General features: G+C 40.7%; 1 protein-coding gene across 3 annotated transcripts in view; it reads left to right on the top strand.

Moving 5' to 3' along the window:
* adamts6 (ADAM metallopeptidase with thrombospondin type 1 motif, 6) overlaps positions 1–12,978 on the top strand; it is a 90,008-nt gene that overhangs the window by 19,465 nt on the left and 57,565 nt on the right. For all 3 annotated transcript variants that reach the window (XM_054756666.1, XM_054756665.1, XM_054756667.1), the window contains exons 7-9: positions 2,928–3,073; positions 4,177–4,220; positions 10,556–10,661. In XM_054756666.1, coding sequence (XP_054612641.1) covers positions 2,928–3,073; positions 4,177–4,220; positions 10,556–10,661 — 296 coding nt within the window. The remainder of the gene's footprint in view (positions 1–2,927; positions 3,074–4,176; positions 4,221–10,555; positions 10,662–12,978) is intronic.

The following is a 12,978-nucleotide window of genomic DNA, read 5'->3' as shown; positions in this document are numbered from 1 at the left end:
TTGGTTGTTGAAGAGGTTCTAAGTTGGACGATAAGGAGGTTCTAAGTTGGATGTGGAGGAGGTTCTAAGTTGGATGTGGAGGAGGTTCTAAGTTGGATGTTGAGGAGGTTCTTAGTTGGATTTTACAGAGATTCTAAGTTGGTTGTTGAAAAGGGTTCTAAGTTGGCTGTTGAGGTGGTTGTAAGTTGGATGTCGAGGAGGTTCTAAGTTGGACGTTGAGGAGGTTCTAAGTTGGATGTTGAGGAGGTTCTAAGTTGGATGATAAGATGGTTCTTAGTTGGATGTTACAGAGATTCTAAGTTGGCTGTTGAAGAGGTTCTAAGTTGGCTGTTGAGGTGGTTGTAAGTTGGATGTCGAGGAGGTTCTAAGTTGGACGATAAGATGGTTCTTAGTTGGATGTTACAGAGGTTCTAAGTTGGTTGTTGAAGAGGTTCTAAGTTGGACGATAAGGAGGTTCTAAGTTGGATGTGGAGGAGGTTCTAAGTTGGATGTTGAGGAGGTTCTAAGTTGGATGATAAGATGGTTCTTAGTTGGATGTCAAGGAGGTTCTAAGTTGCATGTTGAGGAGGTTCTAAGTTGGACGATAAGGACGTTCTATGTTGGATGTTGAAGAGGTTCTAAGTTGGATATTGAGGATGTTCTAAGTTGGATGATAAGATGGTTCTTAGTTGAATGTTACAGAGGTTGTAAGTTGGCTGTTGAGGTGGTTGTAAGTTGGATGTCGAGGAGGTTCTAAGTTGCACGTTGAGGAGGTTCTAAATTGGACGATAAGGACGTTCTAAGTTGGACATTGAGGAGGTTCTAAGTTGGATGTTGAGGAGGTTCTAAGTTGGATGATAAGGATGTTCTAAGTTGGATGTTGAGGAGGTTCTAAGTTGGATGATAAGATGGTTCTTAGTTGGATGTTACAGAGGTTCTAAGTTGGCTGCTGAAGAGGTTCTAAGTTGGCTGTTGAGGTGGTTGTAAGTTGGATGTCGAGGAGGTTCTAAGTTGTACGTTGAGGAGGTTCTAAGTTGGACATTGAGGAGGTTCTAAGTTGGATGTTGAGGAGGTTCTAAGTTGGATGATAAGATGGTTCTTAGTTGGATGTTACAGAGGTTCTAAGTTGGCTGTTGAAGAGGTTCTAAGTTGGCTGTTGAGGTGGTTGTAAGTTGGATGTCGAGGAGGTTCTAAGTTGGACATTGAGGAGGTTCTAAGTTGGACATTGAGGAGGTTCTAAATTGGATGTTTAGGAGGTTCTAAGTTGGATGATAAGATGGTTCTTAGTTGGATGTTACAGAGATTCTAAGTTGGTTGTTGAAGAGGTTCTAAGTTGGCTGTTGAGGTGGTTGTAAGTTGGATGTCGAGGAGGTTCTAAGTTGGACGTTGAGGAGGTTCTAAGTTGGATGTTGAGGAGGTTCTAAGTTGGATGATAAGATGGTTCTTAGTTGGATGTTACAGAGGTTCTAAGTTGGTTGTTGAAGAGGTTCTAAGTTGGCTGTTAAGGTGGTTGTAAGTTTGATGTCGAGGAGATTCTAAGTTGGACGTTGAGGAGGTTCTAAGTTGGATGTTGAGGAGGTTCTAAGTTGGATGATAAGATGTTCTTAGTTGGATGTTACAGAGGTTCTAAGTTGGTTGTTGAAGAGGTTCTAAGTTGGACGATAAGGAGGTTCTAAGTTGGATGTGGAGGAGGTTCTAAGTTGGATGTGGAGGAGGTTCTAAGTTGGATGTTGAGGAGGTTCTTAGTTGGATTTTACAGAGATTCTAAGTTGGTTTTTGAAAAGGGTTCTAAGTTGGCTGTTGAGGTGGTTGTAAGTTGGATGTCGAGGAGGTTCTAAGTTGGACGTTGAGGAGGTTCTAAGTTGGATGTTGAGGAGGTTCTAAGTTGGATGATAAGATGGTTCTTAGTTGGATGTTACAGAGATTCTAAGTTGGCTGTTGAAGAGGTTCTAAGTTGGCTGTTGAGGTGGTTGTAAGTTGGATGTCGAGGAGGTTCTAAGTTGGACGTGGAGGAGGTTCTAAGTTGGATGTTGAGGAGGTTCTAAGTTGGATGATAAGATGGTTCTTAGTTGGATGTTACAGAGGTTCTAAGTTGGTTGTTGAAGAGGTTCTAAGTTGGCTGTTGAGGTGGTTGTAAGTTTGATGTCGAGGAGGTTCTAAGTTGGACGTTGAGGAGGTTCTAAGTTGGACGTTGAGGAGGTTTTAAGTGTGATGATAAGATGGTTCTTAGTTGGATGTTACAGAGATTCTAAGTTGGCTGTTGAAGAGGTTCTAAGTTGGCTGTTGAGGTGGTTGTAAGTTGGATGTCGAGGAGGTTCTAAGTTGCGCGTTGAGGAGGTTCTAAGTTGGATGATAAGGACGTTCTAAGTTGGATGTTGAGGAGGTTCTAAGTTGGATGATAAGATGGTTCTTAGTTGGATGTTACAGAGGTTCTAAGTTGGCTGTTGAGGTGGTTGTAAGTTGGATGTCGAGGAGGTTCTAAGTTGGACATTGAGGAGGTTCTAAGTTGGACGTTGAGGAGGTTCTAAATTGGATGTTTAGGAGGTTCTAAGTTGGATGATAAGATGGTTCTTAGTTGGATGTTACAGAGGTTCTAAGTTGGCTGTTGAAGAGGTTCTAAGGTGGCTGTTGAGGCGGTTGTAAGTTGGATGTCGAGGAGGTTCTAAGTTGCACGTTGAGGAGGTTCTAAGTTGGACGATAAGGACGTTCTAAGTTGGATGTTGAGGAGGTTCTAAGTTGGATGTTTAGCAGGTTCTAGGTTGTATGATAACTCTGTATGATAACCCAACCAAATGTTTGGTTGAGTTGTGAATAGTTGGATCTGCGAAGTAGAACACGTAGAAGCGAGAAGAGTGGTATGGTTACTTGTTTCTCTTTAGAGCTAATCACCATGGTAACCAAAGTTGCACAAAACAAGCAAACTGTGTTGCGTGCGTGTTTTCCCGCAGCCCAACCTGGAGATCAACCACCACGCCGACAAATCTCTGGACAGCTTCTGCAAATGGCAGAAGTCCATCCTGTCCCATCACAGCCACGGAAACAGCATCCCAGAGAACGGCATGGCTCACCATGACAACGCCGTGCTCATCACACGGTGAGTGGGGTGGGGGTGGGTGGGGTTTACCCTGCCTGGTGATGACAGATGGAAATAGAACATGCATGCCGCTAGCGTGTTAGCTTGCACAAGAGAGCCAAAACACTGTGGTTGTTTTTGTTCGCAACTAAGTGTTGGCTGGAAGACTCTGCTCTCCATAGCGCCACCTGCCTGCCACTCACGCTCACATCTCCCCCTTGACTTGATTAGTGGATAGCTAACATCCACAACCCCCCCATTTAGCGTATATAAATAGTCAGATATCTGCAGTACCAGCAGCAAATGGACAACGTGTATGGAAGTGTAAGTCTAATACATTTGTGTTTATTTCAATATGAATTGAATTGAATAAGAATGTAAGAAATGAATACAAATCAAATCGTTATGCTCCACATGATGTCTGGCGGGACAGCTTGTTGGTTTCTGTTTTCTCCTTGTTTACGCTTTCCGTGCTCTTATTTTGTCATACTCCCGGTTTGTTGTGTTCTGGTTCACCTTTACTTTCTTAATCACGCGCACCTGCTGCGGATTTTAGTTTTGGGCTATTTAGTGAGCCCGTGGCATGATCCGGCGTCGCAGCGTTTTGTGCTCGTTTTGGTTCCTTGTTGCTTGTCTACATGTCTGTTACCCTCCTGCATCTCCTTCACGTGCATTCTGAAAGCTTTCCTGCTTCCTCCTTTCATTTGGAGTTTGCATGAAAGACTTTTGCCTGAACTCATGTCCTGAAGTCATCACCATCATCACAAAACAACATCAGAAAAATACAGAAATAAAGAAAATAAAGGGAAGATGGAGGGAGGATGCAGGGAAGGCGGACAGGATGATGAAATGAAATTAGCAGTGTCCTTGGTTTTAGGAGTATATGAAAGGGTTGCTGAATGATTATATGGTTGATTGTTTATGTCTGAAGTGTTCTGTATTGGATTAGCCACACGGGGGTCACCAGGGTTATCAGTCTTGGCCAGTGAAGTCTTTCGTGTTGTCTTTGCTGAAGTACGGAGACAAACATGATGGAGAACATGTTGTGTTGTGCTAACGTACTTCATTGTTTTCATGTGCAGATTCAAAAGCTCATCATAGTCGTCTCTCTTTCCTGTGTCTAGGTATGACATCTGCACCTACAAGAACAAACCCTGTGGAACTTTGGGTGAGTACAAGAAAATGATGGGGAAAAGTCTGAGCAAGCTTTCATGTTTGTCTCTCTCACACACACATACACACACACACACACACGCACGCGCACACAATGATGCCGGAATTTAGACACTTAGTCAACCCTCCCTTTATGCTCATATCTCACACACTAGCATAGCTATGTCATGCTAAAGTGCTAACATTACAGTCAGTATCTTAAGACGTGTAGTGAAGCCTGTGTTGTTTTGTTTTTTCATCTGGGGCGGGTCCGAGGTGGACATCATGAAAAGTAGCTCCACTTGTCTTGTCTGGAAAGTAATGTGAGGGAGATGATGGATTTTGTAGGGACACGAATGAATATTAATATTAGTGGCAGAACATCATTGAAAATACACTTTGACGTCATTTAGCAGGCAATGTGAAAGCGTTTAAGCAATTAAATCTGCAGGAGGCTGCCAGACGATCTGATATTGGCTGAAGTTAAAAAAAAAAAGGACTGCAACAAAATGCAGCACTCTTCTACTCGGTCAGCTCAAAGCTTGTCCGTCTGTCTTGTGAGTGCAGCAGGCCTGCAGGCACCGCAGTATATCTTGGAGGGAATATTGTGACTCCAGGGGTGCTTTGACAGATTGACCGCATTCGTCACATTCCCCCGCTCGCTTTAATTGCTCTGGCATCTGCTTGGCTTCCTCGTTGTCTCCGACCCCCCCCCCCCCATCTCCCCGCCTCCCCTTCCCTTGTCAGGGCTCATGCTCCAGGGTCACATCTCTAACCTTTGGGGTCACGGAGTAATCACGGGGCTGGAGATAACACACAGTCCAAGCTGGTGTTAACAAAACAAGCCACAGTGCCGACACACACACATACATTCTTGTAACTAATGGCAGAGTAGCCACCCGCCTTCCTTTCCCTCCCTCTCCACCTTCTTTCTTCACCTTCAGGCTCCCCTTCTTCCCTCCTGTCCTGTCGGCCCTCCTGATTTGCGAGTCTATTCTTGTTTAGCCTCTTAGCAAAGAGGATACAAAGGCTGTGCCTCTTTTAGCCACCGCACAGCAGGACCTCCATGCAAACAGGCAAGCAGGAGCGAGGGAGCGGTGCAGGCAGGTGTATACCGCCCCGCTGCTGGGAGTTTGGTTTAAAGGGATTGAGCACCTGAAATCTAAACAACGGCAAACAAAGATGCTGCCTTGCCAAAATAGCAACACCAATTTATTAGGTACATTAGCACTTCTGGCCGACTACACTTGGTTTCTAATTGCAAACTCACTTAAAGGTCCCCTGTGATTTTTAATGATGTTCTACCAGTATTCATTAGGGCTGTCTAAAATAGCATGTTAACTTATTGAATGAATTGCGTTAACATTTTTTTGCGTAATTAACTAGACGTCCCTCTCTGTTGTGACGGCACACGGAGGCACCATAGTGTCCCCACAGAGTCTCACGCTCTTTAACAACTTTATTCTGACCTGAGTGCAAGTCCAACACTGTATATGTATCTCCTTCTCACAAACACGTCTGTAGTCCTCCTTGGAACGACACAAGACAACAGTGAGGTGCATTCAGGGGCACTGGGAAAATAACAACAATGTCTTTGTTATGCATGCATGTGAAATCAACAGAAAGACAAAGAAAAACAGGAAGTGGATATTCTTATCACTGACTAGCGTAACTCAGACTGCTGAGGTACATATTTCTCGGAAATGCCCGGAAATTCCAGAAAATATAACTACACTCAAAACACTGAAAATTCTGTGACGTCTTTGAACGCAACCCATCATGGCTCATAATAACGCGGTTAAAGTGTGATTGAAATGTTCTGCTACTATTAAAGAAGCTGGTGTTTCAGATTTTCAGACATGTGTAGTATCTTTCAGCATGACTTCAATTTTCAGCTCATTTTGAGCTGTTAATACATACACATGTATACGTAAGCATATGTAAGCTGTTAATACATACACATGTATACGTAAGCATATGTAAGATGTTAATACATACACATGTAAATGTAAGCATATGTAAGATGTTAATACATACACATGTATACGTAAGCATATGTAAGCTGTTAATACATACACATGTATACGTAAGCATATGTAAGATGTTAATACATACACATGTAAATGTAAGCATATGTAAGATGTTAATACATACACATGTATACGTAAGCATATGTAAGATGTTAATACATACACATGTAAATGTAAGCATATGTAAGATGTTAATACATACACATGTATACGTAAGCATATGTAAGCTGTTAATACATACACATGTATACGTAAGCATATGTAAGATGTTAATACATACACATGTAAATGTAAGCATATGTAAGATGTTAATACATACACATGTATACGTAAGCATATGTAAGATGTTAATACATACACATGTAAATGTAAGCATATGTAAGATGTTAATACATACACATGTATACGTAAGCATATGTAAGATGTTAATACATACACATGTATATGTAAGCATATGTAAGATGTTAATACATACACATGTATACGTAAGCATATGTAAGCTGTTAATACATACACATGTATACGTAAGCATATGTAAGATGTTAATACATACACATGTAAATGTAAGCATATGTAAGATGTTAATACATACACATGTATACGTAAGCATATGTAAGATGTGAATACATACACATGTATATGTAAGCATATGTAAGATGTTAATACATACACATGTAAATGTAAGCATATGTAAGATGTGAATACATACACATGTATACGTAAGCATATGTAAGCTGTTAATACATACACATGTATACGTAAGCATATGTAAGATGTGAATACATACACATGTATACGTAAGCATATGTAAGATGTTAATACATACACATGTAAATGTAAGCATATGTAAGATGTTAATACATACACATGTATACGTAAGCATATGTAAGATGTTAATACGTACACATGTATATGTAAGCATATGTAAGATGTGAATACATACACATGTATATGTAAGCATATGTAAGATGTGAATACATACACATGTATATGTAAGCATATGTAAGCTGTTAATACATGCACATAGTGTATATATACACATACACAGTATACAGTATACTGTAACTGTGTCCTGTCATTTATGTTTTTCACCATAAAATACAGTCAGTTGGGTATATTTACACAATACGAGACACACACTGGTGAACAAACACAGCTCATTAGCATTAAAGCCACACACACACATACACGCATGTTCCCAGCAGGGCAGGGGTGTCCAATGGCAAATGACACACGGCTTTTTTTTTTTTTGGCAAGCAGTGCATTCTAAAAATATATTATTATTAGTTTATTACTAACTAAATAATTCAATTAATGTATATTTATTATTATTGTTGAATAATTAATTAAAGTATTATTAAATTACTTAATATACAATTCAATTATCTATTATTTAATTAAAACATAATTATATTTGTTGTGTTATATATTATATATTTATTATAGTTATTTACATTAAAACTTAATTAATTTATAAAATTTAACTACAATTGAAACAAAAAACAACCCAACAACAGTAAAAATGGAAAATCAGCAGTCATTTAGAAGATAAATAAAATAATAATTTTATATTATAAGGAAAACTAATGTCATGTAATAAAGTTGAATTTGTGAAGAATAAATCTCTTTTTTTAAGATACAGCATTATGACCAACAAACTAAACAGCAAATAAAGTTGTCATTTTCGGAACGTCCGGTTGCGGAAAAAGTTGTAGTGTTACGAGAATAAAGTCAAAATATTATAGGAATGAAGTCATAATTATGAAAAGAACATTTGCAAAAAAACAGCAGCAAAAAGTCAAGTTGGTATTAATAATATCACCAACATGACAACCAGCTTCTTTCTTCATGGTGATAGATTGGCTGGTGGTCCTGGGAGGTAACCCCCAAGGCTAGCAGAGGAGATGTCATCTTAGACTGCATTTCTTCACAATGAAAGCATGTGTGCCAGATAGTAGTTCATGAATGCTCTCTTTATCAATGGTTTTTCTTGATGTTTGCTAGCTTGTGTTATTTCCCGCCCCCCAGCCAATCTCACTATGAATCATTTCATCAGCGTTTGGCTGAGATTTGTATGCCTCGCCGGCCGATTAGGAGGCTGCAATCTGGCAGAACACTGGGTTCTCCTGAAATGTTCTTCATTTTTCACCAGAACGTTGCTGATGGACAGAAAGAATAAATACGCGCCAAATTCCTTCCTCATACGTTCATATTTCTTTCTATCTTCTACCCCACGTTGGATTTATAATCCAACGTTGGCAACTTTGGTGGCTACAATTTGATTTGGATCTCCTTCATAGCTTGCACCACCATGTGAGATCATCCCTAAATCAAACCTCTTTCTTTTTCATCAACCTAAGGCCTTTTTTGACCTTTGGTCCTGAAGGACATGCATGTTACATACTCATGCATTCTCATCAAACTAGAATGCAAGCTTCATATGAGTTGCTCTACACGTTCAAACACAAACACAAGCCTGGCCTTTCTTTTACACACACACACACACACACACACACACACACACACACACGAGCACCCAACCTCCAGCAAACACACACACCTGCTTTGTGCTGTCACCCGATCCACCGTGCACTCACCTGTAGATATAATCTGTGAAGAATTGTCTCCTGTCTCCTGATTTGACCTCTTGAGTTTTTTGGGAAGAAAGGACGTATGACACCTGGATTGCAGGGGGGCTTCAAGTTGAAACACCCCCTCCCTTTCCCTCATCTTCCTTCTCTTCTTCTCTTTGGGCAGCTAAGAAATGAGGAAAACATCTATTTGTTTCTTTTCATGACAGCTTTTGGGGCGGATGGACATTAACCCATTCAATCCCAGCCATTTCCCAAAAGACAACCCCTTCAGTAGCAGCCATTTGGGCTGATCTTTCAAGGCACACAGAGTATTGTGGTGTAAGGCTACATGAACATGGAAGCTACCACGAGACACATTACACTCCCGTCTTTCATCAGAAAAAAAAGTTTGTTTCCACCTTTTTGCATTCTTTAGTAATCAGCAGTAGAACATAGCTAAGTTTCAGGAAAATAACCGTTCCCAACTAAAACAGGGAGAAAAGCAGCCTTTGTGAAAAGATACACTTCAAGCATAACTTTCACTTTGACACAAATATTTTTTTGCTTTTGTGACAGCTGAAATATCTAAACAACTATACCAACATAAACAACACAAAAAACATCAAAATAATCATTTATTTACGAATGGAACACCATCAACTAGTTACAAATCTCGCATTTGGAACTAAACTGTGTGTGTGTGTGTGTGTGTGTGTGTGTGTGTGGGCATGTGCATGTGTGTGGGCGTGTGCGTGTGTGTGTGTGTGTGTGTGCATGCGTTGAAATGTCCCTACAATGCGTAACCTTCTGCACGCTACACTTCTCCACGCTCTTCCACTTCCTCCTTGCTGTTGAGTGTGTTTTTACCTGCAAAAGATCCATGCCGAGCTCTGATTCAAATGCACTTCTGCCGCCTTGTGGTGTTTTGATGGCTTAAAACTGCTTGAAAAGTCACCTCCTTTATTGTGCACTCGCATCATCACCTCTTCTTGCCTCTCGCGCAGAAAAACCTAAAAGACGTATAAATAGGTATAAATACGTCTTTGGTATTGAATGATTTAAGGTACCGTGAGTGTGAATGGTTGTTTGTCTATATGTGCCCTGCCATTGGCTGGCCACCAGTCCAGGGTGTACCCTGCCTGTCGCCCCAAGTCAGCTGGGATAGGCTCCAGCATGCCCCCGTCACCCTAGGGAGGATAGGCAGCATAGAAAATGAATTAATGAACCTGGATTGTGTTGCAAGTGAACAATGGCAATTAAAGAGAGAAGGGAAGGGTTCTGGAGCTGAATCTAATGAAAATTAAAAAGTATATAAAGCTAATAAAATAAATAATACATAAAATAAAAAAATATATATACAACGCTCACTTTTATTGCAAATGTTGATGCAAAATCAGAGGAGAACATCAACATCGAGCTAGCAGGAGGCTTGGGAGGGGGTGGAGTGAGCCATGTGTCAAGAAGAGACATTTTTCCGGGCGTGTCATTGACTGGTTTTTCAGCATTTGCTGAACCCCCACAAAAAGCAGGACTCTACTGCATATCAAAGGAATAGGCGTCATGTTAGCTAAAAGCAAATGAAAATGACTTTCCTTCTTGGAAGACGAATCTTGCTGGAGTATGTCAAGAAAGCCGCAGCAGTGTAGAATTGTAAATGTTACATCGAAACGTTTGTCTGTAATGACTAAACTTCACGACTCCAACATGTTGTTAGTTTTTCCAACGCTGTCTTTCATTGTTTTGTCCAGGCTTGGCCTCCGTGGCAGGAATGTGCGAGCCGGAGCGGAGTTGCAGCATCAACGAAGACATCGGACTCGGCTCCGCTTTCACCATCGCGCACGAGATCGGCCACAAGTAAGTGTGGTGTTCAGGATCATCGGGAAGATCCAAGTATGATAAGAAAAATGGTAGGACATGAGGAAAACCACTTCCAAGCTAGATTTCTCCCACTGTCGTCATGTGATCACCTGTTGCCGGGCAGAATTTGTGGAGTAATTGTGTCACGGTGACAATGACTTTCAACACAACGGGATGTTTAAATCGCTATTCTTGTTCTGCCTTCGTGAAATACTCCTACGCACCGCCGTCGTCCCGCTCCTGTTACAGCTCTGCTCCTATCTCCACAGTCAGATAACCGCCGGGTCCACTTTGTCCCCAATATTCCATATACACAAAGAAAAAGTCTGCTTTTATGTGCACTTTGAAAGCAGCCGCTGCAAAACTGCAAGGAAATTAGTCCTACTCTGCATTCATTATAAAAGTGCCAGTGCTCTATGAAATGCATCCAACTTTGTTTTGTTTTTAATTTTAAAAAAACAACAACAAAAACAATAATTTGGGGATTTTTCCTGCTTACTTTAGCAATTCATCATCATCCTGTCAGCCAATGAAAACCTGTCTAAATAGTAGGCGTGTCGCCAGACACCAGGTTCACGAGACGAGATTTGAACTTTCCTTTTAAGAAAAGTACAATGAAAAAATATATGAGGATATCTTGCAATCTACAATTTTCATTTCCACTACGTTACGCTTTTCTGCACTTTGTGTGTATGCAAGCGGCCCAGCCTCCACCCACCCACACAAAGAGACTGTATGACTGACAAGAGGGCTCACTCTGTTCATGCCGTTGTTCTATGGAACAAACGCACCAAGGTGCTGAAAGCAATGCACAGAGTGAACCCGCTTCCTGCCTGACACGCATGCACGTGGCAATACATTGATTAGCCACTTCCTTTGCATTTATTGTGTCATTCATTTATTCATTCATTCATTTATTATCTTTTTTTTTCAGAACAAGAAATCTTGTCGTGTTTTAATCTTGTGACTACTAGCCCTACTAAGTAGCCTCTTTCACGGAGAGACCCCGCATGATCGCCATGACAGCACGGGCCAGCCACAAGAGGAAACTAGACCTATTCTGTAGCTGTTAGAACATTCTCACAAATCTATGGAAACAACATTAACGTTATTATAAATTGTTATAAAATTCATCTGTATGAAAAGTATCCAATTAAAAAGTAAGCAAAGGTAGTTTCTAGATAAAAAAAAAAGAGGAACAGATTTAGCTTGGATTTTTCCTGATCACATTACATGGTCACTTGTTGCCGGGCAGAAATTGTCAGAGCACAATTATTTGTTCCCTGTTGGCCGATGAAAACTTGTTTCACAAAGAGATCCTGCAAGATTGGAGCGAGTAGAGCCAACCTTTATTCATATCAAGAAACTAATCCTACTCTGTATTCATTATCGAATGATCTTTTGTGCTTTTTGTAGGGTTATTACAGGTTTAATAATAATCTATATAAATAATTGTTAGAATAAAAAGAATAAAAAAATAACAATGATTGTTGATAGGTGAAAAGCATCCAATTTTTTTGTCTTTAATTAAAAAAAAACAAAACACAATAATTCTGGATTAAAAAAAATGAAATGAGCAGAATTAGCTTGGATTTCTCCTGGTCACGTTAAATGCTCACTTGTTGCCGGGCAGACATTTCGGAGCACAAATATTTGTGCCCTGTTAGCCAATGAAAACTTTTTGAAATAAAACTGCTGTACTAGTACTTTGTAGAAACCTCAATACTCAATACTCAATTATAAAGTATTGATTGCTCTGTATTGATTATGAAATGAAAAGCTGGAGTGAGAAATGTTTAGGTTCATGTTTTGGTTTGTCTTGCTGTATTTTCAACTAGATTGCTGACTCGGCGTCTGGTGACTCAGTGTCATGTGACTCGTATTGCTTCCGAGTACCTTTAAGCGTTCTTTAAAAAAAACTCACCCCCTGGTTGGAGGGAGCGCTTTAAAAGCTGGAAGGAGCGCGGCGTGCTCATCCCCGCGTGCTTCCTGGTCGGCGAGCACGAGGCTCAGTAACGCTGCTGCTGCTGATGATGTATGAGCGTCTCCAGAGAGGCGGGCAAAGATGGAGATTTCCTTTTATTATGTCTCGTGTCTGCTGCTGTTGCCTTGTAAAAATACAAGATGGAGAAGAAAAACACAGCAGCCGGCCTGATTTCTTTCCCCAGCCAGCTGAAATGTCACACACACGCACGCACACACACGCACACGCACACACACACACACACAGCAGCGCTGGGTTTGTTAAAGACATTAAAGGTCATGTGACCTTCTCTCTCCAATTATACTTCAATTGATTGTTAAGATCATTGCT

The sequence above is a fragment of the Dunckerocampus dactyliophorus genome, chromosome 17 (assembly GCF_027744805.1).
Source record: "Dunckerocampus dactyliophorus isolate RoL2022-P2 chromosome 17, RoL_Ddac_1.1, whole genome shotgun sequence".
NCBI classification, from domain to species: Eukaryota; Metazoa; Chordata; class Actinopteri; order Syngnathiformes; family Syngnathidae; genus Dunckerocampus; species Dunckerocampus dactyliophorus.
This window is presented reverse-complemented; position numbering and strand designations above follow the sequence as displayed.